General features: G+C 51.1%; 5 protein-coding genes across 6 annotated transcripts; 2 read left to right on the top strand and 3 right to left on the bottom strand.

The window, feature by feature from the left end:
- The first annotated feature begins 1,130 nt into the window (after nt 1-1,130).
- Nucleotides 1,131-2,238, top strand: LOC100906340 (adult-specific rigid cuticular protein 15.7-like). Its single transcript, XM_003740005.1, has 4 exons — nt 1,131-1,136; nt 1,358-1,447; nt 1,604-1,804; nt 1,960-2,238. Exons 1-4 carry the CDS (start codon nt 1,131-1,133, stop codon nt 2,236-2,238), a joined length of 576 nt encoding a protein of 191 aa, XP_003740053.1.
- An 868-nt stretch (nt 2,239-3,106) lies between these two features.
- LOC100906194 (rab-like protein 6) lies at nt 3,107-6,707 on the top strand. The gene is made up of 10 exons (XM_018638176.1): nt 3,107-3,225; nt 3,924-4,112; nt 4,234-4,388; nt 4,700-4,834; nt 4,971-5,107; nt 5,202-5,343; nt 5,470-5,635; nt 5,716-6,198; nt 6,293-6,462; nt 6,555-6,707. The coding sequence occupies exons 2-10, from the start codon at nt 3,965-3,967 to the stop codon at nt 6,705-6,707; spliced, it is 1,689 nt and encodes a 562-aa protein (XP_018493692.1). The 5' UTR covers nt 3,107-3,225; nt 3,924-3,964.
- A 1,029-nt stretch (nt 6,708-7,736) lies between these two features.
- Nucleotides 7,737-10,702, bottom strand: LOC108863701 (putative aminopeptidase W07G4.4). Of its 2 annotated transcripts, none has more exons than XM_018638188.1 (2): nt 10,646-10,702; nt 7,737-9,634 (listed from the first exon to the last, which is right to left on the bottom strand). In XM_018638188.1, the coding sequence occupies exon 2, from the start codon at nt 9,625-9,627 to the stop codon at nt 8,062-8,064; it is 1,566 nt and encodes a 521-aa protein (XP_018493704.1). In that variant the 5' UTR covers nt 9,628-9,634; nt 10,646-10,702; the 3' UTR covers nt 7,737-8,061. The 2 variants fall into 2 exon arrangements, with proteins under 2 accessions (XP_018493704.1, XP_018493705.1); XM_018638189.1 differs by lacking the exon at nt 10,646-10,702 and adding an exon at nt 9,971-10,002.
- A 395-nt stretch (nt 10,703-11,097) lies between these two features.
- Nucleotides 11,098-13,148, bottom strand: LOC100903066 (putative aminopeptidase W07G4.4). Its single transcript, XM_003739983.2, has 2 exons — nt 12,907-13,148; nt 11,098-12,760 (listed from the first exon to the last, which is right to left on the bottom strand). The coding sequence occupies exons 1-2, from the start codon at nt 13,119-13,121 to the stop codon at nt 11,194-11,196; spliced, it is 1,782 nt and encodes a 593-aa protein (XP_003740031.1). The 5' UTR covers nt 13,122-13,148; the 3' UTR covers nt 11,098-11,193.
- Nucleotides 13,149-14,441: 1,293 nt separating this feature from the next.
- Nucleotides 14,442-17,080, bottom strand: LOC100906049 (UPF3 regulator of nonsense mediated mRNA decay). The gene is made up of 9 exons (XM_003740003.1): nt 16,979-17,080; nt 16,756-16,862; nt 16,439-16,644; nt 15,936-16,225; nt 15,707-15,751; nt 15,349-15,518; nt 14,929-15,234; nt 14,644-14,824; nt 14,442-14,528 (listed from the first exon to the last, which is right to left on the bottom strand). Exons 1-9 carry the CDS (start codon nt 17,078-17,080, stop codon nt 14,442-14,444), a joined length of 1,494 nt encoding a protein of 497 aa, XP_003740051.1.
- Nucleotides 17,081-27,222: the final 10,142 nt, after the last annotated feature.

Raw genomic sequence — 27,222 nt, 5'->3', positions numbered from 1 at the left:
GCCCAGACCCGAAGAATTCCGGTGCTGTGTTGGCGTCGGAGGGGATTGGATCGACGGGACTCTATCGGAAGCTTACTCAATACCTGTCAATATTCACCTGTTGTTCCTGACCCGCTTGCCATTTGCTCGACTCGATTTTGATGCGACATGGGCAGATCTTGTCCTTGTCTAGGATGCAGCACTCCTCGCGCCAAGTGAGCCCTTCTACTCAAAAGAATCTCTACGTCATTTAAACTTTCAGAGGTCGAGCCTCCTTCTCTACTCAGTTCCAGGAGACGTCGCCGAATGGAGAAGAATGATTTCTCTCGGTGAAACTTCTAGTTCAAGAAAAGCGCTCTCACCAGCCCAGGACGACGACAGCACAGCGGCGTAGAGAACGATTACGTCATATCTCACTGTCATATCTCACCGCTCTCGACTTCTACAGATCGTTTGCCGAATAGACAGGGTCTACAGATGATTTTATCGGTGGATTGCTCGGAGGTGAGAGGCCGGTCGGGAGCCCGGCTCTCACCGAAATCATGCATATTCAGTTGCGCTGTCGGATTGCGTAGCAGATTGAATTCGGAATCTAGGCTCGATAACCACCTAGCTTCTCATCGCAGTAACAACACCCCGTTCGAATGCGACGATATCTGGCCAAATCGCAGTGAATTGCTCCGACCGTCTTTTCCGCAAAATTATTCGAGTCACACTTTCGGAATACCAGCAATTTTCCTCGGGGAATTCGGAATATTCCAGACGATCAATTTTCTGCTCGCGAAGTTTCTGAGAAATCCCTCGACATAGGGAGGGAATTCGGCTCCCACGGGTGGCTTTTCCCAATTTCAACAAGGTGATCCCGTCTCGCGATGCATTTTTGTTTTGCTCGAATCTTGTTCAGTGAATTCCCCGACGATGTTGATTTTGTGCACCGGGACAAAAATGCCCGGGAGGTCTAGTTGTGGACAACTTGCTCTATTACAACGATTTTCACGTAAGTCGCCACAAGTGCCCAGAAGGCGAGTGTGGCGGAGAAGCTAAAAACCCCGCATTCCCACGTTGGAAGGCTTTCTTCTGCGCTGTATATGAAGCACGGGAATCGCCAGTCAGAATCCACTTCGACCGCGACACCGAACCAGAGCAGCAAGATGAAGGTAAATCACCTCGGGTTTCTTGTAAGCCTGTCTCGGGTAGACTCCGAGCGCAGGATTCGGACCAATCGAGAGATGTTTGCTCTTGAGCCTCGTTGCTCTCTCCGATTCGCCAGTATCTGAGGTCGCATGTGATCCTAGATCCTGAGAGATGGAGCTGCGAGTTCCATTCCGCTCCGGCGGCCGTATTCGAGAGCAGGGAATAATTTTTTATAATCCCGCAGACTCTAGTTTTCTCATCACTCGTTGTGTCAGCCGTGTTCGTTCGATGCCAGGCGAGTTTCGGTCACTCCACTTCCTTCAGGAAGCAAGACGTGAGTTCTGTTCACCTACCTTTTCTGACCAAGCTGTCAGAATAATCTCCTCTTCTTGATCTTGAACCTTTCTACTCGAAAAGAGCCTCCGAGGGTCAGCTTAAGCGGTTTTCTCTCTGAGACTCCTAACTTTGAACTTTGGCTCGGTTTTCAAAGGACCACGGGAACTATGCTTTCGCCTACGACATCAAAAATGGTCACGGAGCAGCGAACGGCCGGAAGGAGTCGGGAGGACCGCACGGTGTTGTGGGTTCGTACTATATCGGTGACATCGACGGTCGTCACCGGACTGTGCACTACGTCGCTGATAAAGCCGGTTTCCGCGCTCAGATCAAAACCAACGAACCCGGAACCAAGGTGAGGAATTCTTCCGCATGGCGACGTGATTCGGAGTCGGCAAGCTTCATAGAAGAAAAGACTTTTCATTAGGGGGAGCTTGTTGGAAATGTTCGGGCATGAACCCCTGAACTGATTGTATTCAACTCGAGTAACGATCCCGCCTACTTGTACAGACGTCCTATGCGGCTGCTGCCGCTTATCACAGTGCCAACGGTCCCACAGCGCCTTCTGGGAGCCACCACGGATTCCATGGTTTGCACGGCGCCGCCCACTTCGCAGCTCCGATTTACGCGAAGCCACCACCATATGGTCATGGGCTGGTGGGTCATGCTCATGGTCCCCATTTGTATGGAATCGGTCACTACGGAGGACACTACGGGGCAGCTCCCGTAGCTCACTTCGCCGCTGTGGATCACTTCGTAGGTCCTCATGGAGGTCCCTTCTATGGCTGATCTGCGATTCGCCGGAGAAGATTTCAGATGTAGCAGAGGCGGTCGAGCTCGCAAGAAACTCGATCCAAGCATGCTGTTGGCAGAAACGTACTCAATCGAGCGGGACTTTGGAGTCCTTATGCCGTATAGTCGAAGTTCTTGCTTCGTCTGCTCCCTTCACCCACGAAAATCGTCTCTTCCATGCTCCTACCTTCATGCTTTACTGAGAAATTTCAGCGCTGAATACGCCCCTCTCTCCTGTGCCAATCCTCTTGCTGTACATTTCATGATCGAGGAAGTCTAACAATGGAGTTGTAAATTTTCGCTCGTCGGTGTTCAAAATGTAGAGAATTAAACTCAAGTCGATAAACCCCCTGCGACTCTGTCAACCGGTCGCGATACCCGCAATAAACATACCCAGTGACATGCCCATCGAAGTGCTTCTATTCCTCAACCTCTGAGAAACCTCGATCAGTTTAGTATATTCAGGTTCCACTCGGAGGGATCGAACCGGAAAAATATGCAGGTACTCGGCCTTGATCCTCCTGGGTACATTTGCTCTATGGATCCGTCCTCGGAAGCAATGTGAATAACAGTACCCGGGACGTTGAACCTTGGCTGTGTGGATCAGCCCGAAAAAGTTTAGGTTCCACTCGGAGCATCGGGAGAATACGAAAGCAGTTCCGCGCGGGTCTGCCTCCTTTGAATGGATCCGCGCTTCCCAGCAGCCGACACGATTCCTCGGCGGACCATGGATTCACTTAAACGACGGAACGATGAAAGATCAAGCCCACAGCTGTTTGGCGAGATGAGAGGGGGCTGGATCCCTGTAATCCGTCGATGTTTATCATGAGGATTTGGGTTCCGGAATACAGTTCCGATAATCCAGAGGCTCCCTAAGTGTACAAATAGTTCGGAATATTTTTTTTTAAGAGTCGAAGTTAGTGCGGCTTCGTTTTGCGTTTCTTGGGAGTCGGATTCATGTGGATGCTCCTCCGATGACAGCAGGTGAGCCCCTTCGGACAAATACTGACCAGTGATGCCTCGTAAGGGAGAAAAAAAGATCAGACACTGGGAGCTTCCAAACTCAGCGCTTTCCACCGGATTACGAATGTGCGGATCCATGCTTGGGACTAGGAAAGCGGAGGGGAACGGTCGCACCAATCCGTTGGCCCGACTCCGTTGGCTTCTAACGGGACTTTCGTAATCGGCTCGGCGGTTCAGCTTTTGGGTGCTGTTCGCCTGTGAATTTGAGGGTCCTCGGCCACTGAGACCTGGTTGCCTTTGCTAGATTCCCCCCGGGGTGAGGGCGTGATATCGAAAAGATAGAACTAGCGGGGGCTCAAGAGGTAAACGATGACATTTCCAACTCTGGCTGCCAGCTGCGGTCTGAGATCGAGAACCCGCTTTTACTTCAGGTCTGGCCCTTCCTGTAAGGGTTTCAGACCAGTTCCGAAGTCTTCCGCTCTAGATTCACTTTTCGCGCCATTCTCTCGACCATGTGAAATTATCACGCATGCCACTGCGAAATTTATCGCGGGATTGTATCCTGTCGAGGGTGTGAGTCACTTCCGGATATAGCGGTTGTCGAGGTTGGGGAACGGAGCTGGATGGAGAGCATCCAATGTATGGTCCTCCGGAGTTCCAAAATGTCATCCATTCGGAAAGAGGGCGGTCAACGTTCCCTAACGATCTCAATGATTCAGATTGAAACAGCGGAAGGGGACAAATCGACCGTCTCGTGAAGATGTTCACTGCCCTCAAGAAACTCGTGAGCACCAACGATGCCGCTGGGGGAGACGGAGCGAGTCCGAAAACCGCATCTCGACCGGGTCAACCCTTGGCAATCGACAGGAACCTCCAGAAAATGTTTTCCAAGGGGGTACATTACAACAGTGAGTAATAGAAGGAGAAGTCTCCACCAAGCGATTATCAAGATGCTCGACGGCATATAGATGAATTTTTAGCGGAGCTCCAGGGATGTCACTCTCTAAAAGAGCATCTCTGCATTTCCAGTGAAAATCGTTATAAAGGGGGATCGAAACGTTGGAAAAACCTGCCTCTGGCGACGGCTGCAAGGCTCCAAATTCGAGTCGGAGTACACCCCGACGGAAGAAATTCAAGTGTGCCACATTCAATGGAGTTATAAAGCCACCGACGATATCGTTAAGGTGAGTTGTGGGATAATTAGAGCGATAGGAACCGACATCCATTCTATTGAAAGTGGCTGGGTTCCGGGAGGGATCGGCATCGAAAAGGTGTCGCGTCAACTCGTCTCTAGGTGCCAGACGTGGGTAGCGCTTCGACGTCGGCAGATAGTCGTTCACGAAAATCTGATCCCGCCGGCATCAAGGCGGACAATCTAGACTAGACGCAGCTCATCACACGGAGAGGGAGGATGACATAGGGAGTCCTGGCTCGGGGAGGAGCATATTCATCTCGGAGACCCAAAAACACACGCTTTTGATTTCCCTCCGGACAGGTCGAGATTTGGGACGTTGTCGATAAAGGCCGGAAACGAAGACCCTTAGATGGATTGAAGTTGAACGGTTCCACCGCCACAGTCGTGCCTGAAGTAGAGACCGCTCTGGACGCTGAATTCATCGATGTTTACAAGGTTAGTCGGATTAGGACTCCTTGCTCCGAACGGGGCTCGCCACCAGCTTCCCTTCCCTTCTCTCGGGTCCATGATAATCCGAAGGTCAGCTCTTACCATCCTCCGGAGCCGAGAAATAATTTGTGATCTACTCCAGGGTACGAACGGGGTGATAATGATGTTAGACATGACAAAACAGTGGACCTTCGATTATATTCAACGTGAACTCCGCAAAGTTCCCGAACACATTCCGGTGCTCGTATTGGCTAATCATCTGGACATGAAGCATCACAGGTCGGTCATGATCCGCTCGGACGCTCGGCAGAAAATCTGATCCTCGAATGTGAGAAATCCGGAAGTAATCTGAGTGAGAAATCTAAATGCGCAGGGCCGTGAGTGAGGATCAAGTCAAGTTTTTCATCGAGAGTCTTGGCCGTTCTGGCGCTCCAGTTCGCTACGCAGAATCATCAATGAGCAATGGGTTCGGATTGAGATTTTTGCACAAATTTTTCAACGTTCCGTTCCTACAGGTAGGTGGGACCTCGAAAGGATCGGTGGTAGACGAAAGATGGAATGCTTTTGAGATGGTCGCTGACAGAATTACTCCCGAAATTCCGAGTTCCATATCGATTATAGTTAAGCTCAATTTCCTGCAGCTACAACGAGAAGCTCTGCTTGGTCAGCTGGAGCGTAATCGGCGCGAGATCGAGGCCACCTGTGAGGAATTGGACTTGTTGCTTGAATCTGACGAAGCCAATTATGATTTATTCGTCGACCGCCTTGGCCAGAAGAGACGTCAGGCTGCCGAAAGTTGTGCCAACAGTAAGTTGTGGTCCCCATCGAATCCCCATTGACCGAATACCTCGAAGACAATTTTGTGTCACAGCTCGTTCTCGTCGTAGTTGCAGCGGTGCCCGGTGCATCGGCAGGAAAAATCACAGGACAGGGTGTCTTACCGTCGAAGCTGCCGAAAAATGTCACCTTGCCCCCGGAAATCGCCAACACGATCCTCAATAAAGGTCAACATCCACAAGCGAAAAAGTCATTGCCTTCAAAGAGTGCTAGAAACGGCGACGATCAGGCGATCGAGGCCATTGAGGTCGTAGGCAGTGGGGGCCCTGGAGGGGATCTGAACGCGTTCCTCGAGGGAACGGACGACGACAGCCCGTCGAAGGAAACCCAGGCTGAAAGCGACAGCGACGATGAGGGGAGGATCGGCAATCCTCTCGTATGCGGTTTCCAGGATGACTTGGATCCCGAAGATTTGTTGCCGACAAACTTGCCTCGTCGAATGGATGTCAAGCAAGAGGCTATTGAAACGAACAGCAGGGCGAGTCCGGAGTTGCAAGAAGAGATCCACAAGCTGGAGAGGGAGGAACCTGATGGTAAGATCCTATGCATTTCTACAGACGATGTGAAAGCCCTTAGAATTCTCGGTTTCCATGCGTTGAGCTCCAATGAACCCGTGGATTCCGGCAGGTACGAGCTCTCCAGCCGAATGGCAACCTCACGATCTGGATGAGTTAGAAAAGAAAGCTTTCGAGAACATACCACCGAATCGTGATCCGGAAGCGGAAGCCGTGATATCAATCGAAGACGAAGACAAATCAAAGAAGCATCAGAGGAGATCATCGAAAAAATCGAAGAAGGTAACTCGATCATCATACGAACCACCTCAATCAACGGAGAAGTCGGATGGGTTTGCGGGGGCCTAACAATTTGATACCTCGTTTCGTTCCAGGAGAAGGACAAGCAGTCCGATGTGGGCGAAAAATCAGATAAATCGAAAACGAAGAAGAAGTCCAAGAAGAGGAGAGATCCTGGGGCGTCTCTAGTGGAAGAAGATCCTCTTGAAGCATTCTTGAACGATCGTTCTCAGTACGAGACGCTTTAGATCTTCGAGAGAGCGTGGGAGTGCAGTTTTCGATGCAAGGAATAGGCCGTCCCTGGGCTCTCCAGAAAGAAACTCGGACAGCGGAGGTTGTCCATTCCGAATCTGAGATTCTACGCGGAATAATTGGGAGTCGATCGAAAGTTTCAGCTTCCTTCATGAAGTGCTGCCCGCAAAAAAGAGACTCAAGGGTGACTTGTGTGTTCGTGACATATCGTTCGTCAACCGTATTGTTCGTTCAACTGTTCGACCGTTTCATTTCCCGACAGATCTTCGTGAATCAAATCTTCAGGGTCACGGCAACAAACGGAATGCTCGACTCCCTCGATCTCTTCCGACTATCGCAGGAAAGCTCGAGAAAAGAGCTCGATTGCATCGCTCTGTTATACATATATGTTCATGAATGTTTCTGTGTATGCGGCAGAATCGCTGGTGATTGCGAAAACTAATTGTAAGATTATTATAGATATTTTGAACAAGTCCATGCAATTTTCTCAAGCTTCGATTTTCTGAATCGTTAGCGCTCGCATTGGATATTCAATGTCAGAAGAGTGCCTGATGCTCCATGATGGAACATCCCCGAACGAATCGGATGTGAGCTCCAAGTGTGGAAGGAAAGCTAGTCTACTTAATTGATCTGCAATATTCGATAATCAAGATGTTCATGACGTATCGTCCCTCGATAGCAATTTTTTCACACCTCGTCGACTGTTCTCTTCGGAACATTTCTGAGTTGACCGCTTCCGCCTCATAGTTGAACCAACGAACGTCTCCAATAAAGTGAAAGTTTTGTTGTCCATTTGCGAACTCGACTTATGACCCCAATGAGCACAGAACCTCCACATATCGGTCTAAGCATCCTTGGAGCCACGCCGAGGTTTCTCATTGCTCTGCAACGAAAACATTAGAAATCTCAAGCCCATAATGACCAATAACCATTATCCTATTCGAGCGAAGATGTCAGCGTGAGAGGAATCAGGGTTCGTCCCGAAGGAAGGGTCTCGGGGGCTAACGAGCTCCGCGAGAAGTCCATGAAAATATATTATCGTCTTTATTCGGATGCGTCGATTCGACTTCTGAACAGAGCTCACTTGCTGAAGTTTCTCCGAGATATGAAACAGTAGCATCTGTTCGAATAAATCATAGAGAAGCAAACACATCGTCGACATCCCTCATCATCTGCGGCGAGATCAGCGAGAGCCCGTCGAGACTGGGAGAATTCCTCGACTGGAGAGTCCGCGGAAGATTCTCTGTTCTTCAAATTGTCTTTCGGGCTCCAGAGGCTCAGCGGGACTCGGACCTGGATGCAGATATCAACCTCCGACTATTCAGCCGGAGAGTTCGAGAATCCGCCTATTCAGATGCGTGGCAGGATGTATTTCTGAGCGAGAGCCGCCACCGGCGCGCCGGATGGAACGCCAGGATAAGGCCCAGACGACGCGGCGATGTCCAAATGAGAGTAGGCCAGAGGTTTAGAGCTGTCTTTGCCGTGCTTGTCGAGCCCACTGACTCGGATGAGGAACGCGGCAGGGAACTGATGCCCGCGGGGCGTGCATGAGGAGGCAGCGTTGTTGCATTGGAGGATGTCTTCGTACTCGGATTTACCGACGATGAAATCGTAGTCCTCCTTACGCAGCGTGGAAATCTCGAAGAGATCACCGATCTGGTCGCCGGCAGCTTGGAGCTTCTGGGATGCTTGAACGCTCCGGGCAGGTCCGTTGTCTAGCGTGATACTGAAAGGCTCCCCGACGGCGATGCAGGCGTGACCCGTCAGCGTTGCGATAGTGAACAAATGCGCTTTTTCCTGGAGTCCTTCGGTGACGATTCGTTCCTTCATCTCGGCCAAGGCGTCGACCATCGCCATGCGACCCTCGGCATCGGTGTTCCCGACCCGGATTCGAACACCGGCTCTCGACGTGATGAGTTCGTCGGAAACGTACGCGTCAGAACCCACGGAGTTCCTGACCATGCACATTGCGCCGATAACTTTGATGTTTTTCGGCTTCGTCACCGCAAGGGTTTGGAAGATTCCGGCGACGGCGGCAGACCCGCATTTGTCCCTGTGCATTCCGGCCATGTGGCCTCCGGCCTTGATGTCGGCGCCTCCGGTGTCGTAAGTGACCCCCTTGCCAACGAATGCGAGGCATTGCTCGGGAGTACCTTCGGAGTACTCGAGTAGAATCATTCGGGCGCTGTGTCGCTTCACGTGGCTCGCGCACCTGTCCACGGCAGCGAAGCATGGGTAATTTGCCTCGAGCTGTTCTCGGTTGGAGACGACTTTCACACTCACGGGGGAATTGGCGAAAAGTTCCTGAACGTACTCTTCGACTCTTGGAGGAGCCATGCGCTCGGGATCGGAACCGCCGATGTCCCGGCAAGCGATGCGTCCCGACTCCAAGTTGAGGAGATATTGGAACCGTTTTCCGTCGCCGTGGAAGTTGACGAAACCGAGCCGGTCGACTTTCCTTTTCTTGTCCGGAACGTCCTCGCGGATTTCCAAAGGCACATAGATAGCTTCCAGAGCACCCAGTACGACAGCGGCATCAACGTTGAAGTCCGTGAAGGGTTCGAACGCTTTCGGTAGGGCGACGAGGGGCTTCTTGGCTCCGGCGGAGAGCGCTCTTTTCACACCGCTGATCGCTGCGCTCGAGAACGCTCGGATATCGTCCTGATCTCGGTTGATGGGTCCGGTGGGCGAGTATACGACTCTGGTGTCGTTCACTGTGATCACTGTGCGTTGCTCGTCGAAAGACTTGTCATTTTTCTTGGCGGCTTCGAGACTGGCTGCGAAAGCTTCGGCTTTACCCAGAGACTTCGGTGATAGAGAAGTTCCGACTATGACGAGGCAGTCGTAATCGCTCGTGATCACCTCCTCTACTCGGACATTCGCCGTCAGAAAATTCAGCGTTTCTTTCGCTGCCATGCTGGATCTATGGAGGAGAAGGATCGAGTTAGGAGGTTCGATAAGAGAAACGCTGTTGCTTTGGAAGAACATCTACGCGGGTACTCTGAGCATGAATCGTGCCACCGGATTCAAGAGTGAGATTGCTGTGAATCGGGACTTCGGCACATCCCACCGGGTGGTTCCGTCAAGCCCCCGGAAATGTTTGGAGGAGCTGTCGGGTAGCATAGAGATTCACGGAGGATCCCTCCCTTCCACTTCGAAACTCCGATGACGAAGGAATTTATTGGGGGAGCCTTCCTGAGGGACAGGAAGACTCCTCCATGTTCCATCCCTCAGTTTCAATATCATGGAGAGAACCTACCGGCTGTTTGAGACGACAACGCTCGGACTCCAAGTGACAATACTAGACTACTTGAGCTGTATTTTAAAGCCGGCCGGGAGGAGCTCACCGGCAAGCTTAGCGTCGGCTCACGCTCAGCCGAACTATCGGTGATTCACGGAGTGTCTATCCAGCACAATCAGCGGAAGATATAGCCCCCTGTCTCAACGGGGATTTATCGGTCAAAGTTTGGCATCTCCCAGACATCGATAATAATTCTGGCGGATCCATGGTCCTCAATAAGCCCTGCCAGAATCAATCGATTCTACACTGCGGGGAATTCGGACTCATTCCCCTCAGCAAACATTGACAGGCTCCGATACTCGAGCAATCGAGTGATAACAAGCGATGACTCATTCCTTTTTGACAAATCCGACTCTCACTTCATGGACGTTTCTTCTCGCGGTTTTTGACCGTGCAGACTTCGGTTTGAGCTCGGTAATGGTGGATTGCTTATCCTATCGTTTATTGTGCTCCTGCTAGAAAGAATTGACCGAACATTCCGTATGCTGCTTATTCGAACTGAGAGGAGCGTCAGAATCAGGTGTCTGAGAACTCTCCCGCTAACACCGGATGCCCCATGCTAGGCGGAGACAGCACCGCTCCGTAGTCCAGAACGAGGTCCAGCCTGAATGAATACATTGCCGACCCACTCACCGCGGTGGCCTGTTGGTGTTCTCAGTTGAGTCGTTTCACGCGCCGGTGTCTTGCGTTGTTGTTGTCGTCTGTCGTCGACACAATTATTGTGCGGAGCGATGAACGCATTTGCCTCGACAACCGGGCTGCGAAGGAGCTCGAAAAATGGACAGCAGTGGAACGAGATCGTGGCTCCTCTGACGATGAGACTTCTTCGGGGAGTCGAGCGCTCCATATTCGGTAGTTCTCTGAAGTTTCTCAGATCATAATCCCATGGGGGAATATCCACTTCCCAGAAATTGCAGACCTCGAGCGTGGGATAGAGTGATGGGCACCTTCATGCTCTCCGTTGACAAGCTGCCTCCTCCGAAACAAGTTCGGAGATTTCGGCGAATATGAGCTCCATTACTAAGCCGGAGCGACCACCGGCTAGAGAGCATGCTGGACGAGGAATGAATCTGAATCTAATTCAGAGGTAGTGATAGGATGCTTTATTTATTCGGGTCGGCTCATGGTACAACAATGTGCGGTCACCGATCGGCATTGAGTTCAGAAACGCCTCGATCGCGTCAAATTCTCGGATATATGAATCTCTGGACGAGAGCAGCAATGGGGGATCCCGTCGGAGTGCCCGGGAACTCTCCCGTCGCTGCGGCAATGTCCAGGTGAGTGTAAGCTAAGGGCTTCGAGCTGTCCTTGCCGTGCTTGTCTAATCCCGAGACTCGAATCAAGAAAGCGGCCGCCAGTTGATGTCCCCGGGGAGCGCCCTTTTTCCGAACAAATTGGAGCAAGTCCTCGTACTCGGAGGTGCTGTTCGCGGCATCGTAATCCTCTCTTCGGACCGTGGATATTTCCAAAAGGTCACCGATCTCATCGCCTGCGGCCCGCAACTTCCGGGACGCTTCCTGGCGACAGGCGGGCCCGTTGTCCAAGCTTATGGAGAAAGGTGGGCCCACAGCAGAGCGCGCGTGTCCGGTCAGAGTCGCGATAGTGAACAGATGGGCTTTGCCTTCGAGTCCGTCGGCGATGACGCGTTCCTTCATCTCCGCCAGAGCGTCAGCCATTGCCAGTCGGCCTTCGGCGTCGGTGTTCACCACACGGAGTCGGAGTCCAGCTCTCGAGGTGATGATCTCGTCGGCTACGTACGCGTCCGATCCCACTGAGTTCCTGACCATGCACATCGCGCCAATAACTTTGATATTCCTCGGTTTTGTGAGAGCCAGGGTCTGGAATATTCCAGCGACGGCAGCAGCTCCACATTTGTCTCTGTGCATGCCGGCCATGATACCCCCGACTTTGATGTCAGCGCCTCCGGTATCGTAAGTGACTCCCTTGCCCACGAATGCGAGACACTGCTCCGGAGTACCTTCGGAGTACTCGAGAAAAATCATACGGGCTCCATGTCTATCCACGTGTCTCGCGCATCTGTCTACGGCGGCGAGACACGGGTAGTTCGCCTCGAGTTGCTCCCGGTCGGAAATAACTCGCACCGTCACGGGAGAATCGGCGAAAAGTTCCTTTACGTATTCCTCGACTTTCGGGGCGGCCATGCGTTCGGGGTCGGAACCCCCGATGTCTCGGCACGCGAGACGTCCGCTTTCTAGACTCAGGAGATACTGGAAACGTTTAGCGTCGCCGCCGAAGTTGAGGAAACCAAGGCGTTCGACTTTCCTCTTCTTTTCAGGGACGTCCTCGCGGATTTCCAGAGGAACATAGATCGCTTCCAGAGCTCCCAGAACCACGGCGGCGTCAACATTGAAATCCGTGAAGGGCTCGATAGTTTTCGGGAGAACGACTAGGGGTTTCTTCGCGCCGGCAGACAAGGCTCTCTTCACGCCCTTGATCGCCGCGTCAGAGAAAACTCGGATGTCGTCTTGATCTCTGTTGAGAGGTCCGGTGGGGGAATACACGACGCGGGCTCCATCGACGTGGATGAAGGTCAGTGTTTTTTCGAACGACTCGTCAGTCTTCTCGATCGCTCCAAGAGCAGCGGCGTAGATTTCAGCCTTGCCCAACGATTTCGGGCACAAAGAGGTACCGACAATCACTACACAGTCGTAGTCGGCGCTGAGACCATCCTCGATCCGAACGTTGGTCTTGAGGAAACTGAGAGTTTCTGCTGTAGCCATCTGTCCCCTGCAAGAAAAACGCCGCTTGGTTCCTGCACCGAACTACAGACCGGTCCCTCAACGGTCCAAGAGTGTTTATTTCACAGTCAGGCACCCGAGATTTTTTTAAAAGACCGTCTCGAAGAATTCTCCCAGTCAGTTTGAGCCACGAACCTTTCCGTGGAATAAAACCGGCAGGACTGGGTTGGTCGACGGACTACTTGAACTCGACTGATCCTTCGCTGTGATTCTAATTCCCCGTTGCTTCTCTCACTGAGATAACGAGCGAAACTAATGCTGGCCCTGCTTAATGCCACGTGATTCTGCGTCGAGCTGAGGAATCGCGGGGTGAACGCTGCTGCAGTCAACCTCGTTGTGGACCTCAGCATGGTACGCCCCTTCCTTCTTCACTCGCCGATTCGCTGTAGCGACGGACTTTAGGCGCTACACACCGTGTGCGTGTGCGAACAATCCTTCGGAAGCGTCGTCTGCTTCGAACTGAACGGAAGACCATGATGGTTACAAGTCGCCAACCTTCCCTAAAGCCGGCGAAATCGACACTAGGCGTTTCGAAAATATTATGATAATAATCATTTTCCGAAAAACAATTTCGTCCGATGCTTTGGAGCCTTCTTATCCCAATCACTGCACCGAAGCTCTAATCCGGTCCAGGGAACCGGTAGGATACAGATGTGTTGTTGTGGCGGCTTCGCGTCGATCTTATCTTACCATTTTGACGTGAAACGTCTTTAAAAAGGTTGGCCTAGTATTTCACAAAAAATGTGACGAAACTTGTCCATTTTCGAATTTCCAGAGCGCGCGTAACGGCCCAATGGCTAGCAACGCAATTCCGCATCCACCTCTTTCGAAACTCAGAAGAAGATATTTTCCCAACTTCGGTGAAGATTTCGACTTCACCAGTGATAATGAGACCTAAAAGTACGAGCTGATGAGTTTAAAGAGATAATGACGATGCTCGAGTCCTACGAATGGCCATTCCGAAGGCGTTTCACGTCCTCTTCACGGTAGTGGCTCTGCTGCTACCTCTGAATTTTTACCGATGCCGATGAGAAGCTGACGAAAGCTGAGCGCACCAATACCCCAATATCCCTCCGGGAGGCTTCCTGAGGATCCACTGCCCATTTTCCCCGGAAGGGGCGGAACCTGTATCGAAGGGTCGCGGTCGTTGAGTCTTTTAAATTGTTTGCGCCCGCCGCCTGTGGGCTATGCGGTAATGGAATCAGCTTTCTGATGGACGGGCATGTCTCTCATCCTCGAAACCTTCCTTATGGTTGCGCGCTCCTTTCCCCGGTCAACCCGGGCTGTTCGAGATCTCCCGGAAGCCTTCCACATCTCTGCACTCCGACGTAGCCTGCAGCGGCAGTGGTACAGCCTATAGAGTTCTGAGGGGCCCAATATTTGATTTTATCCCTCTGATCCCCTTCAAACAGTTGACCGAAACCTGAGATGCAGATCATTCCCATCTCTCGCATAGAGAGCTGCCCTCATAGTTTACTGCGGTGTTGATATGGGGTTTGAAGTATTGTCGCGGCAGTCGGTTGTCGGGATTTTTTTCCAGCTTGGATGTGGGTATTCAATTCGGAGAAACTGATTGATCTGAAATATTTTCCCTTGATAGCCTCCGCCCGACAAAGCACGACAGGAACAGGCGGAAATGCTCTTTGAAAATGTAACGATCAACAATTTGTTTATTCAGCATCAGGCGCGCTCCGGTCCTCGGAGCTGTCCTGTTTTTTCCGCTGGCCGGGGCGGTAGATCTCCAGGGCTGGTCGGTCCTTGAGAGAAATTGAAATATGAATGCGTGATCGGAAGAACATCGATCAGTCCTACTTCTGCGAAAATTCTCGAAGCTAGCTCCACATATATCCGAAGAGATGGGACTTCACTCACCCTATTCCGCACTTTGGAACTCCGTTGGTCCTGCCGATGATTCCGGGCCTTGGATGGAACCAAGTTCAGAGATTTCTCACCCTCAGACTGATGTGAAGAGTCCTTGCTCTCATCCGAAGCCTGGTGCTGTCTTTCTTGCGCGCCGGGTCGGATGTCCGAGTATCGCTTGGACTGGGCTTTCCTATCGAAGAGGGGAATGAGGTTCTCAGAGACGCAACGAATAACACAGAAAAATTCACACCTTCTGACATGTACAATCTCCTGGCCATTCACTCCATGGCTTACGGTTGCTGCGTTTCCTTCTTTGGCTGCTGCCTCTCGTCTTTTCGAGCCGGTCGAGGTTTCTTCTCTGCCGGCCGCTCCTTCCTGCTCTGCTTGTCCTTGCGCTCCGATCGTTCTGCCTTGCTAGCAACCGCGTCCGAAGGTCTCGACTCGGGGGCCTCGTGCGAAGAGCTGGCAAGTTCTTTCGACGAAGATTCCGAGAACGAATTGCTATTTTTGTGTCTTTCAGCGTTTCTCGGCCCCCTTCTCTCGCGTCGGCTTGAAGGTCCTGGCCTGTCTTCCTCGAAGACGTCCCCGGATTCATGAGCTCTGGGAGAGAGAGTTCAATATTCATTCGGGACTCTGACTTCTCGAAGCGAGTAGTTCCGAGAATTCCTACAATTTAGCGCGTGGTTTTCGATCAGGAGAGGACCCTGAACTCACCTAGCGGACTTCCTCGGAGCTCTCGGCTCTTCTTCTGAATATTTTGCAGATCGGATATTGTCTTCCCTTTCTTGAGACAATCGACCAGGTCTCTGTCTGCCCGAGAAACCCGGCTCCTCCTCAAGGGTCCTGATGAGAGCGAATGATAGAAGTTTCGACTGCTCGTAATACTGAGAAGTGCTTCCGTCAAATATCCGTATACTTCAAGAAAGAATAAATTATTCGGGGATGGATCCTAGATTGGTTTTTCTCACCTTTCGCGATTTTGCTTGTTCTTCGAAGCCTTCGGTAGAGCTTTCGGTGCCCTGGGCTTGCTTTTCTTCAAGCTTTCCGAGCGAGATTCTTCCTCCGACAGAACTGTCTCCTCTTCGGATTCCTCGCGGATGACCCCATCTTTGTTTATCTAAAAAAGTGGTAGAACATTCTAGCAGGATCATCATACGCATCGAGAGACGGATTATACATAAGAACCCCCTAGAAGGCAGTATATTCTATCATCCGAGCGTTTCGATCGAGTCTTCAAAATTCCCCATTCCTTGCATGCATCGAAAGGTTTCCCCGCCATGAGAAGAATGAGGAAAAGGTACCTTGGCTGCCGTGAAAACCCTCTTCGGCCTACGTTTCTCGTCTCGGGATTTCTTCCTTTCCATCTCTCTTTTTCGCTTTTTCTCTTCCCTCTTCTCCTCTCGCAGTCGGAGCTTCTCCATTTTCTTAGCGAGTACGAATTCAATTAGAGGTGTGAGAACGTTAGGAACTCCATTGTTCGCTCTCAGCTCACGGTCTCGTCTCTCAAGTTCCTCTACTGTGGTTTCCATGGAGGGCAATTCGATTCCCTCTTCGAGGTCCATGGTTTCGAGGAATTCAAGGTATTCAGGATCTTTGAAAAGAAACCCCGAAAAGTCAGGGAGGGGATATACAAACTCTCAAAAAGACGTCAAGCATAGCACCTGGACTGATAATCTCATTACACATTGGAGTCTCCATATCCATGAGATCTTAGAATGACCCTGATTCCTTTGACGAAGCGTATCCCGCTAGGAGGAAAGAGCGATTCGCTGAGTTAGATTCAAACCCGTGGCCTGGACCGTACCATTCTCGAGGGTGCCGCATTTGCTGTCAGCCTTCTTCGGTTTCTTGCGCGGCATCTTCTGGAACGGTGCGAACTCGACGACTAGCGGGTACTCCTGACCCCTCTCGTCCAGACAGACATAATCGTCCCACTTGTCCCTGAATTCTAGAACGTCTTGGTGCGAGCGGAGCGCGATGTAGGCACGGGAGAAACTATTTCCACCCATGCTGGAACAAAGCGTGAGACTCCTCAGCACTTCTTCCTCCAAGTATTCGCTTGCTCGCCATCGAACCCCTGCTTGCGATGCATCTAAGAAGATTATTCCAAAGTCTACCAACCTGCCGTCGGCATCAGCGAAATAGTAAGAGTCATGTTCAGGTAATGGAGAGAACTGGTTCAGAAAATCAGTCTCAGTCATGGACGGGGGCATCCGTCGAACGACGATCTGTGCGAAAAGAAGCGGATCATCAGTTTTGACGACGAAAATTGTCATCCATCCTCTGTGAGGTCGGAGTCGAGACAATGTATCATCAGGTAGATCTGCGGAACTCAAATACTTGCCTTGAATGCACTCCCGCGCCGCGCTTTCTCCGGGTTTTTCGCCTGGACATCGTTTTTCGTCTCCTTGACAACATCTGCCTCTTCCTTGTTCTCCTGTGCCATTCTATCCGAGAGCGAACGCTGCAAATATATTTTCTTTCAGAGAGCGCATTCGGGACCGACACCGAGTGTTCCAATGTTTTCCTGATGCGCTTTCACCGCAGGTCCAGGAGCTCTCTAGAGTCGTCAATCGTCAACACCGTAGTGACACAGCAGACGACACAGCTGTACCAGTCTGGCGCTAACTTTTGAGTCGGAAGATCCGAGCTCCGCTTTGGTCGGCGACTTTTCTGCGGGATAGACTAACGATCAGTATTCGACGTCGTGTTTCTAGCCGCCGGTCTAGAAAATCCCATTCTGTCGATCTCTTCGTCGGCCGGAGTGAAATGCTCATGGAGCGGCCCATACGGGATCGGAGGGATGTTTGACATATCAGCCAGCGCGACGATAGGACTGTCAATGTATGACAGCTCGAGACTTCTGCGAGAGACTGAAGACAAGCTGTCCAGCATCCGATGACGAATCCGTCCATCTAGGCTTGTATCTCGTCCAAGAAACGGGAGGGCATCCTCGATCTCGAGCTTTCGAAGAAATGATATCGAGGTCCCCAGCCCAGTCTCCTCTCATGGGCAGCCGCCGTGAGCCGTTGCCCTTAGCGCGATGAGTCAGGATCGAGGTGTGAGTCGCCGGCAGAGTTATCTGGATCGTGCTCATTTCCCACGGCTATCTCCATCCCTGAGAACTCTGCTGTTTTGACGGTGATACAAGAAAGGATGGGTGCTGGCTCCGCATTGAACCTCCCCGAGGGCGGATGGCGAAGCCTCGCCAGCGCTGAAGTTTTATAGAGAATATCAACACTTTTAACGATGTCTGTGAACGGTATGGATTACATCGATCGAATTTCTCGGGATGGGTGCAATCGTCTCGATCGAGTTTTTTTGCAGTTGCGATAATGTTGGTGGCTTTGGATCGTCTTTTCTATGTCTAACTTTTCTAATCAGCTCAATCGAGATGCGAGTGACATCTTCGGGGCATATGCGATGGCGGAGCGAAGATAAAGAACCTCGTTGCGACATCACATCCCAATCGGATGATGCTCGTGAATCAGAGGCACCTAGACTCCCTGTTCTCTAGCTTGGCTCAGAGCATCTCCAACCTGTCCCTGGAACGAGACCGCTTTCGATGATCGGGAACGTCGATCGGGACCATATCGAGACTGACATGGGCGAATCAATGAAGTTTTCCGTTAGAAGCTCGGAAGGAATACCGTTTTGCCTGAACCGCCTCATATGGGAAGCTTCTCCCGTGCTGAGAGCTCGATCCCCGGACGGACCCCCGCTCCTGACAGTGAGAGCGCCCATCGAAAGCTTGAGCTCGTTCCTCCATGCGCACATGTGCCAGTTCTATCCTAAAGACCCACGTGAACTCCTACAGCTCATCTCGGTCGCGGAACAGCTAGGCTTGGAGGAAGACAGCGAAAAATACTTTGTTGAGCTGTTCCGCGGAAGAGACACCTGCTCGGAGCTCTTCCCCCCTGGATGCCCAATCGATGCTGCTTTATTCGTGTTCACCCGGCTAGTGAGAAGCCCGCTGCGGAAAGCGAGTATCTACGACGACCTTCTACATCGCCTCTCAAGACTGTGTTGGAGAGATGAAGCGATTGAAGCGAAAGCGATCGGCTTAATTACGGAAACCCGGCGGCGATTCGAGAGTCTAGGGCTCGAACCCCTACCGATATCGTTCGATTCGCAATCCGTCCCGGCAGCCGTGATAAATCGTGGAGAGAGTATCTACACGGCGGTTTTCCATCACAACACTTGGGAGAAGGTGGATATTTTCGGCAAGTATTTCGACCTCAAGAGAACGAAAGTAAACGATTTCTACCTCCGGTACGGGTCCTACTTGCTGTTCAAGATGTGGAACAGCGTTTGTAGGAAACATCTCGATCGTGATGGAGACACCGAAGTGATCCTCGAAAAATGCACAAGCTTTGTCGCCAGAGCACATTCCGTCTTCGCTGTCGTAACCGAGCGATCCCCCCTGAGGAGTACGATCATGATGTGGGTGGACGACGAAAGATTCGTCCCGATTCATACTGTCGAGCACTCAGAGATATCCTTCATAGATTTCAACCCTGAGTATAAACGGCTGGTGTGGCGGCAAGGATCCCAAGCATTCTTCGTGTCGAAACTCAATGGAGTAGTCCTCGGTATCCCGGAGATATTCAGAGTGGACAATCTCGTTTGTGCTGTGACCCATGGACACACACTGACGATCTTCTACAAGATCGACCAGGGGTTGTCACAGAGCCTGGTCCGCAGAAGGTGTTTCGACTTGAGGTCGGACGATTTGGAAGAATATCAAGCGAGCTTTGAATACGCGAGTTTTTTCAAGAATTGCTCTTCGATGAGATCACGAGGAGGAGAAATATTCCTACTCTCAGATGATGGCATATCAGTCGCGCAGGCAGATATCTACTTGCAAACGCTCAATCCGGGTGAGTGCAGGGCTCTAGGTGAGCTTTGCATGAGAATCTAAATGCCGTCCGCTGAGAGCGCTGTACTCAGCACCGTTTTTCGCGGAGGAGCATGTTTCCTTGACGAGGACAGGAGAGAGCACACGACAGGAATAAAACCAATAGTGATTTACTATTCGGCCTCGTCTTTACACACCATGTTGACCCAAAATCCTCTATTGGGCTATCGGCGGAGGTAGAAATACCGACTATGTTGCTTTCTCTAGCTGAGATTTTGATTGTAGGGATAAAAGGATTTTGGCCCTCGGGAGGCTCGTTCACCGGCCAGGAGCAGGAACTCCTTCAAATGCGAAGGCGGCAAAGGCGGGAAGTGGAGCGGATCCGTGACATAATTATGTCACGCATGTTAGGATACATATTCAGGGGCGGTTTATCTGGAACTACAGGAACTCGGAGTCGATTCATCGATGGGGGTCCGCATATATTCGTTTCAATCTCTCATCAGACTAGAGGGAGGAACTTCGATTCGGGGATAACTTCCCAGAATTCACTTACGGACATGCACAGAGACATCGGATCAGGCTTCGCGAGCTCTATCTGAATGAGAGATACACAATCGATTCGTACTAATTACAATAGATCGATTAGTAGAACACAATCGAATCCAGAAAAGACACCGGAGACTGCTCATGGATCGTTGGAACTCGATCGATTGTACTCATAGGAAACGAACGATATCGATGCAACGTTCATAGAATGTAGTGTTTTGAACTTATTCGGGAAGCTCCTCCTCCGAGATCTGGACGCGGGAAATAGACTGAAGATTCGCTGCAGGAATTCCATGGGATTCGCCCGGGACCTCACAAATTTTGGTCATGTTTATTTAAATTATGTTCAGGGGGTGAATTCCCCTCATAGAGAGGTACATTGAAATTCAAAAAAGTTCACGTCACATACATAGTGCTTTTTCATTCATTCGGAGATGAAATAATCATAATGGATATCGGTTGAGTACAATCATCATTCAATGAGCAGATCATGCGCGGTCCTTGCTCCTCTTCGAACAAGCTTCACAAATTCTCTTAGTGGAGGAAATTTTTGCAAGGGAGAAAGCTAGCGAGGCATAGATATTGATTGTTTGGGAACTCTACCCCGCAGGATATGGTAGGGAATCATGATAAAGATCCACGGAGTACAATCACGATTCCATCAGCAGGTCGTCTTCTGCTGAAACATTTCTTCAACGCGTTCCAATCTGTCCGATTCCTAAAGGCACAGTTCTGCTAGGACCTCCGAATGCTCCGGAACGCTTGAGCCAAACGTCTTCCGGAGAAGGGAGTTCCGCCTGTTGAGCCCACTCCTCCGATCGTCTCGATGCATGCCTCGATTTTTTGAGGAATCGAGACTGGGCCGGGCAGCAGGTATAGTTCGGACAGGGAAATACAGTTAGTTGCAAGACAAACACTCAGACGTTCCGCGCCTACAGGGAGAGGGATTTCTTTGCATCCAGTTTCGAAAAGCGTCCCGGAGCAGACTTTCCGACGCATTCCATCCAGCGAGTATTTCGTTTTCCTCTTATCGTAGACTTCTTTCGCTACCTCTTCGTCAGAGATGGCGTCGACGTTCATCGAATAGGTAGATCGTATATAATTGTTGTCTTCCGCTCTCCAAAGGTTGAGCTTGCCGTCTAGGAAATACATGCTCTGTATCGCTCCATCGACTTCAACGTGCGAGATCAGGCCACATTGGAGTCCGTCCACTTTCATCAACGAGAAGCTGTGAGAGTTCCTCTGGAAGCACAGCACTTTACTCTTGCAATCGTAGTCGTAGATTTCTCCTTTCAATTTTCCGGCATACACCGTATGGAACACGAAGTTTAACCAAACGCGTATTTTCCGCGTGCCACCCTCTTCGTTGAGCACGAACACGTTGTCCTCCTTGGACAGGAGCTGAAACGCGTTCCTATGCACGACTGCCCGACTTCGTTTAGAGGTTAAGGCGATAAAAACGATCTCGTTGGCGCTTGCCGAGTGATAAAGTAAATAGCTACCGTGAGAGAGGTAGAAGCTCTTCATGTCGTCCCAATCGATCTTGAGCTTTCCGAATACGTTGACTGGCTGCCATAGGTTATCGTAGTAGACGAATGATTTAATTTCCTCCGCCTCTCTGAAGAGGCCGACCGGTACCGATCGAGCTGTCAAGCTCACCGGGAGAGGTTCAATTTCCAGGTCGATAGCACTCTGCTGAACTGCTTCGAAATGTTTGAGGACATTTTCCGGCTTACTCCGATCTTCGCCGCAGTGGTGCAGAAAGTTCTCGAAGTGCTCCTCATAGACTTCGTAGGTCCGCAGAGGCAACTCCAGAATAGCCTTCATGAACTGCTCACATGGGTGCTCGGAACAACAGACTGGCAGCGCCTGGCCTAACAATGGTCTTCCATTTTGAGGTTCCATGAAAAGTTCAACACACTCCTTGACGACACGGTCGATCCCGAGTTTAAACGCGAGGGATAAGAGCTCAATAATTTGCGCGAAATCTTTCGGATACGGCTCACCCCGACTGACTCCGATCAAACGGAGGATCACGGTCTCAGTAGACCCCGTTTCGAATGGAACGCCTTCCGATGCATCCCACTCGCTGAGAGCAGAGCACTGATCCCTCAAACTTTTATCCAACAGAATCTGGTGTCCATCGAGTGTCTGGATTAGGATCTTCGAGGAGCTTTCATCGAATCGCTCTTCGACGAGTGCCCGGATTCGCGCGACCGGGTCAAGTTTCTGTGGGCTTACTGTAGGATCCGCCATCGTGGAGGTCACCGTCTAGTTTCGTCTTGACGCTCTTCTCACTTGGGGCTCTTGCCTGCACGCATCAGACCGACGCAACACGCTTGCGCACTGGTTGGGAATGGAGTCCGGAGGCCATGGTGAGGACATGTCAGGGAAGACTTGCGCAAGCACTGACGTCGCCACATAAATAAAACGTGCCCTACAGATGATGTCATGGTTTCAGGAGACAAATACCTTTCTCGGGTGTAGGATGCACCGCATTTCTATTCACAAGCCCTACCCTCACGATCGTAGCCCAGTCGCCGTGGCTGATTGTGAACCAATGCCAACCAGACAGCCTATTAGCCGTCGCGCTCATCCTGATGGAACGTTTACGAGCTGAACATTCCCCTTCCAGAATATTATTTTCTCGTATTATTGGAAACTCAATTTGTCGACGTTTGTCAGGGAACGATGCATCCTAGCAACACCACATTTGAATCGTGGAACGTCAGATCAGCTAGCATCGCCGCTGGACTGTTCCAGGAGTTCTTTGACTCCTCGGCGTGCTTCGGACCTCGTTCGAATCGGCCGCTTTCCAACAGTTTTGCCGGGAGGAGAACAGAACTCCGGCGGGTCGCTCTCATATGCCAATTTCTCATCTTCGTAGGTCTCATGATCCCGACTCGCACGATCATGACTCTAATCAGTTCGAAACAGACGAGCGTAAACGTTCGTTCTGCCATTGGAGAGGATATATCCGATGAGCTTGTCCCGTGAAAGGCATTCTTCGAGGAGCGGCTTGAATGAAAAACCGACCTCGTGATCTTCGCCAAAGTGGTCCTGTAAGTTTCCGGTGCTCCACATGGACCTTGTAGGTTGGCGAAGGCGGCTCCAGACTAGCCTCCATGAGCTCCAACATGCCCCTAGTTCGCGGCAGCTTATACCCGAATCCGACTCTCCGTCCCTCGATCCTCGAATTTTCGGACGTCTCTCAGGACTGGATTTCGGGGCGGGAATCGAGCAGAGAGGCCGGGAGCTCACTCAGATTCTCGACATGGAGCGACGTGATTGATATGATGAGTTGGGAACCACGAACCGTATCTTTCCCCTCACGGCTGAGTCGGACCTACAATTGGAAGCCCTCCGTGATTATCTTCTAACCGCCACTGTTTTCTTTGAAGGACCGTCTCTAGCGGACAAGTAATGATTCGAAGGACAGGTCTTCGTCGGAAACTGCGAACCTTCCCGGAGCAACACCACCCTGTTCATCCGCCGAGAAGCAAATGGGAGTAACTGCCATATAGCCTAACTGGAACGGACACGCTGGCGCCGGCAAAGATGGTTCATCAGAATGGATGTTCGTTTCAGCGAGCTCGTTCGTCATTCAGGCCGCAGCACCTTGGCCCTCTGTGGAAGGGAATGAGGAAACGTCTTGAAGCGTCACAAAGTCGAATCCTATTTATTTAGTCATGTCATAATTTATGGAGGTCAACCTCATCAGGACACACATGGAACCTTCGAGTCCCAGGAATCCTTGTTACGTGGATAGCCTCGCGCGGCTCAATCATAATAGCTGGATGTACTCAAAAATATGTACGGTAGAATCATCATTTCATGAGCAGATACTTTCCTACTCATACGTCTCGCTCGGAATGAGCCACGGAATCATTCCGTAGGATCCAAATGTAAGGGATGAGCGGGTTTCACGAAAACCAGCTCCTGATTCCCCTCGACTCTCGGTGGGTATTCGGCTCTATCGGGGAGGAGGGGGAGTTCAGACAAGGCTCGAAATTTTGAGTCGAGACAAACACTGAGACGCTTCGCGCCTTTGGGTAAAGGGAGGGCATTGTTACCGATTTCAAACAGAGTGCCCGCACAGACTCTACGGTGCATTCCGAGCAACGTGGATTTATCTTTCTCCTTATCGTAGACCTCACTGATCACGTGATCCGTCAAGTTCCCGCCATCCGCCAATCTATAAGTCGAGCATAGATATGAGCTCTTGTTCGTTCTCCAGATGTGAAGTCTCCCGTCCAGGAAATACAAGCTACTTATTTTGTCTCCGACGTCGATCCGCGCGACAATGCCAGCTCGATCCCCCTCCACTTTCATCAACGAGAAGCCTCGAGAGCTGTGCTGGAAGCACAAGATTCTGTTCTTGACATCGAAATCTAGAAATTCGCCCTCGATGGGGCCGAAGCACAGTGTTCTGAATTTCATTTTGTGCCAGACGCGAATTTTGCGGTATGGAGGGCAATGTCGGTACTGGGGGCATTGACTGATCACGAACACATTGTCCTCTCTGGCGAAGAGCTGTAAAGCGTCTCGCTCCACGACGGCCCTCTCAGCGAAGACTCCGATGTATCTTCTGCCCATATTGACGAACGAGATCTCCTTCGTCGTAGCATCCTGGTACAGCATGTAGCGTCCGTAAGAGATGTAGAAATTTCTCACATCAGCTGTTTTTTCCATCCGATCCCCGAATAGGTTCACCGGGAGCCACGAATTGTTGTGATAGACGAAGGTCTTGAAATCATCATTTTCTTTGTACACTGCGACGGGGACAGACCGAGTCGAGAAGTCGACTGGGAGAGCTTCGATCCCCATTTGGATGAGTGACCGCTTCCGCTGTTCCAGATGCGTCAATACTCTCGCTTGTGAGCCCATATCATTTCCGGTGCGGAGGGCGAGATCGTCGAAGAACTTCAGATACGATTCGGGGAGTCTCAGGGGCAGGTCACAAATTATTTTGAGGAAGCATTCACACGTGAACGTCGAACAACTGCTTGGTAATGGCTGGTCTATGAGCGATCCCCCTTCCCGGATTTCTGTGAGAAGATCCAAACAGTTTCTCTTGATTTTCCAATTTCCGAGCTCGTACGCGGCGGCTAACAAATCCAAGATCTTGTCATGCCTGGTCGGATATCGTCCGGTCCGATCAGCTGTCAGCAAATCCAGAAGCGTATCCTCACGACTTGAAACTACGAAGGCACGTCCGAAATTCCTTCTACTTTTCGTGCTTGCGCACTCATTCCAGAGACGATAGTCGAACCTTACCTTTGCGCCCGTTGACGAAACGCATGGAGCTGTTCTATATGTCTCGCCGAGGAACCGGTCTCTGAGGATTTGCTGGAGACCGAAAACGGCGCGACAGGGGAAACTCTCCTGATTTGCTGTCTCACCGTCTATCATTGACAGGTCAAACCGTTCTCCCATCGCGGAGCTGAGTAGAAGTTCTAGTTTAAAATAGTGCCCGCACTGGTCCCTGGGCTCATTCGACAGATGATCGAATGAAGAGCTGTGGCGGAACTTTCAGCTCGTCGTGGACGCGTATTGCGGGAAGACGCGTCGTCACAAGCGAAGCGACACATCAATCGTGCCGACGTGCCATCCCGTCGACATCATAGTTCTTGGATGAGGTGACCGGTCTAATTGTGAGACTCGAGGGTTCGATCCTGGGCCAGTCTTCGCGCTTCTGACCCTGGGAAATGTGCCTCCCTTTTTCGGGGTAATACAGATACGTCCCCCCCCCTCAGAACGGTTTATCATTTCCGTATTCCCGGTCCTGGGAGTCTTCTGCATTTTGAGCTCACCATTGCCTCCCGCACCGCAGGTTGCGGTGACACAAGCCAAGCGATAATCTCGATGAGCTTCTGTCATCACTCATCGCTCAATTTCCCCATTGTACGATTTCGTTAGTTAGTGATTTGGAGTCGCACCGTCTAGAAAACTCCCGCATGGTCTTAGCGAAGGGTCCTGGAAAGGTTAGGTCCCAGTAAGCCGAAACCTTCACGCCGAAACTCAGAAAGCCGAAACCCATCACGCCGAAAGTCAAGAAAGCCGAAACCCAGTACGCCGAAAATCAAAAGAGCCGAAACCCAGTACGCCGAAACCCAGTACGCCGAAAATTAAAAGCGTCGATATCCAGGACACCGGAAGTCGTCGATCGAATCGACCCTGATTCCGCTGAGTGTTCTTCCTCTTCGAAAGAATCGGCAAACCCAGCTCGAAGATTTCAAACTCTATTTCATAAACACGTGGATGGAAAATGAGACCGTCTTCCCGCGCCGAATGTGGAACCACTACCACAATTCTGGAGCGCGCACAACAAACCGTCTCGAAGTATGGCATCAAGCTCTAAATAGAATAATCAAGAAGAGCCATGTCAATCTTTATGAGATGATCAAACATCTCCAAGGACAGGAGGAGAAGTTCAGGCTGGACATGATGCGATTACGAATGGGACGACGCCCCCTCCACTCACCAAGCAATATCGAGTGCTGAACGATAGGCTTATAAGACTGACGGCGGAATTCGAGTCGGAGGAGATATCTCTTATCGACTACATACATGAAGTTGCACAGAGCTTCCCGCAATTGTAGGGAGACCTTTTCGAGGAGGAGTTTTGAGGAGGTAATTGTACGAGGAAGGTTTTTCATTTGTCGGAACCTTCCGCAGTTGTGAAGATAAGATTAAAGGAATGCCTAGTCGAAGAGGACATTGTGAAAAGAAGGTAGTCGTATCCTCCGGAACCTCTCGCGATCACGGAGATGAGTTTGGAAAGAGAACTGAATCTCGAAGAAAAAGCTTTTTGTATTCCTTCGGAACGTGTGATCGGTATTTCCGCCAGAAGGAATTTTCGGCGTACTGGGTTTCGGCTACCTCAACTTTCGGCGTACTGGGTTTCGGGTGGACGAATTTCGGCGTTCTGGGTTTCTGCGTTCCAGGTTTCGGCTTTCTGGGTTTCGGCGTGAAGGTTTCGGCTTACTGGGTCTATACCCCTGGAAAGTCTACCTGGGCGATCTCGGGAACATGAACAAACGTGCGTGGAGGCCCGGATCACATACGCGACCGGTGGCGCTGTCCCTGATCTCAGAGTTCGGGCGATCTTCTCTGCCTTATGATACACCGTTTCTCCAAGGATACCAAATCCTGGGGTGTCTGACGCAGTCTAGCAACGA

The sequence above is a fragment of the Galendromus occidentalis genome, unplaced genomic scaffold (genome assembly GCF_000255335.2).
Source record: "Galendromus occidentalis unplaced genomic scaffold, Mocc_1.1 scf7180000076694, whole genome shotgun sequence".
In the NCBI taxonomy this organism is placed as follows: Eukaryota; Metazoa; Arthropoda; class Arachnida; order Mesostigmata; family Phytoseiidae; genus Galendromus; species Galendromus occidentalis.
This window is presented reverse-complemented; position numbering and strand designations above follow the sequence as displayed.

What these genes read in the sequence shown, in the direction of transcription:
- LOC100906194 (XM_018638176.1), top strand. Translation starts at nt 3,965, where the DNA reads ATGTTCACTGCCCTCAAGAAACTCGTGAGCACCAACGATGCCGCTGGG. An exon ending in CCACCGACGATATCGTTAAG is followed by an intron (nt 4,389 to 4,699) that starts GTGAGTTGTGGG and finishes CCCTCCGGACAG; the next exon opens with GTCGAGATTTGGGACGTTGT. An exon ending in CATCGAAAAAATCGAAGAAG is followed by an intron (nt 6,463 to 6,554) that starts GTAACTCGATCA and finishes GTTTCGTTCCAG; the next exon opens with GAGAAGGACAAGCAGTCCGA.
- LOC100906049 (XM_003740003.1), bottom strand. Translation starts at nt 17,080, where the DNA reads ATGGCACAGGAGAACAAGGAAGAGGCAGATGTTGTCAAGGAGACGAAA. An exon ending in TTCGCTGATGCCGACGGCAG is followed by an intron (nt 16,645 to 16,755) that starts GTTGGTAGACTT and finishes GCTTTGTTCCAG; the next exon opens with CATGGGTGGAAATAGTTTCT. An exon ending in AAGAAGGAAACGCAGCAACC is followed by an intron (nt 14,825 to 14,928) that starts GTAAGCCATGGA and finishes CCTCTTCGATAG; the next exon opens with GAAAGCCCAGTCCAAGCGAT.
- LOC100903066 (XM_003739983.2), bottom strand. Translation starts at nt 13,121, where the DNA reads ATGCTGAGGTCCACAACGAGGTTGACTGCAGCAGCGTTCACCCCGCGA. An exon ending in CGGTTTTATTCCACGGAAAG is followed by an intron (nt 12,761 to 12,906) that starts GTTCGTGGCTCA and finishes TTTTTCTTGCAG; the next exon opens with GGGACAGATGGCTACAGCAG.
- LOC108863701 (XM_018638188.1), bottom strand. Translation starts at nt 9,627, where the DNA reads ATGGCAGCGAAAGAAACGCTGAATTTTCTGACGGCGAATGTCCGAGTA.
- LOC100906340 (XM_003740005.1), top strand. An exon ending in CTTCCTTCAGGAAGCAAGAC is followed by an intron (nt 1,448 to 1,603) that starts GTGAGTTCTGTT and finishes CGGTTTTCAAAG; the next exon opens with GACCACGGGAACTATGCTTT. An exon ending in CCAACGAACCCGGAACCAAG is followed by an intron (nt 1,805 to 1,959) that starts GTGAGGAATTCT and finishes CTACTTGTACAG; the next exon opens with ACGTCCTATGCGGCTGCTGC.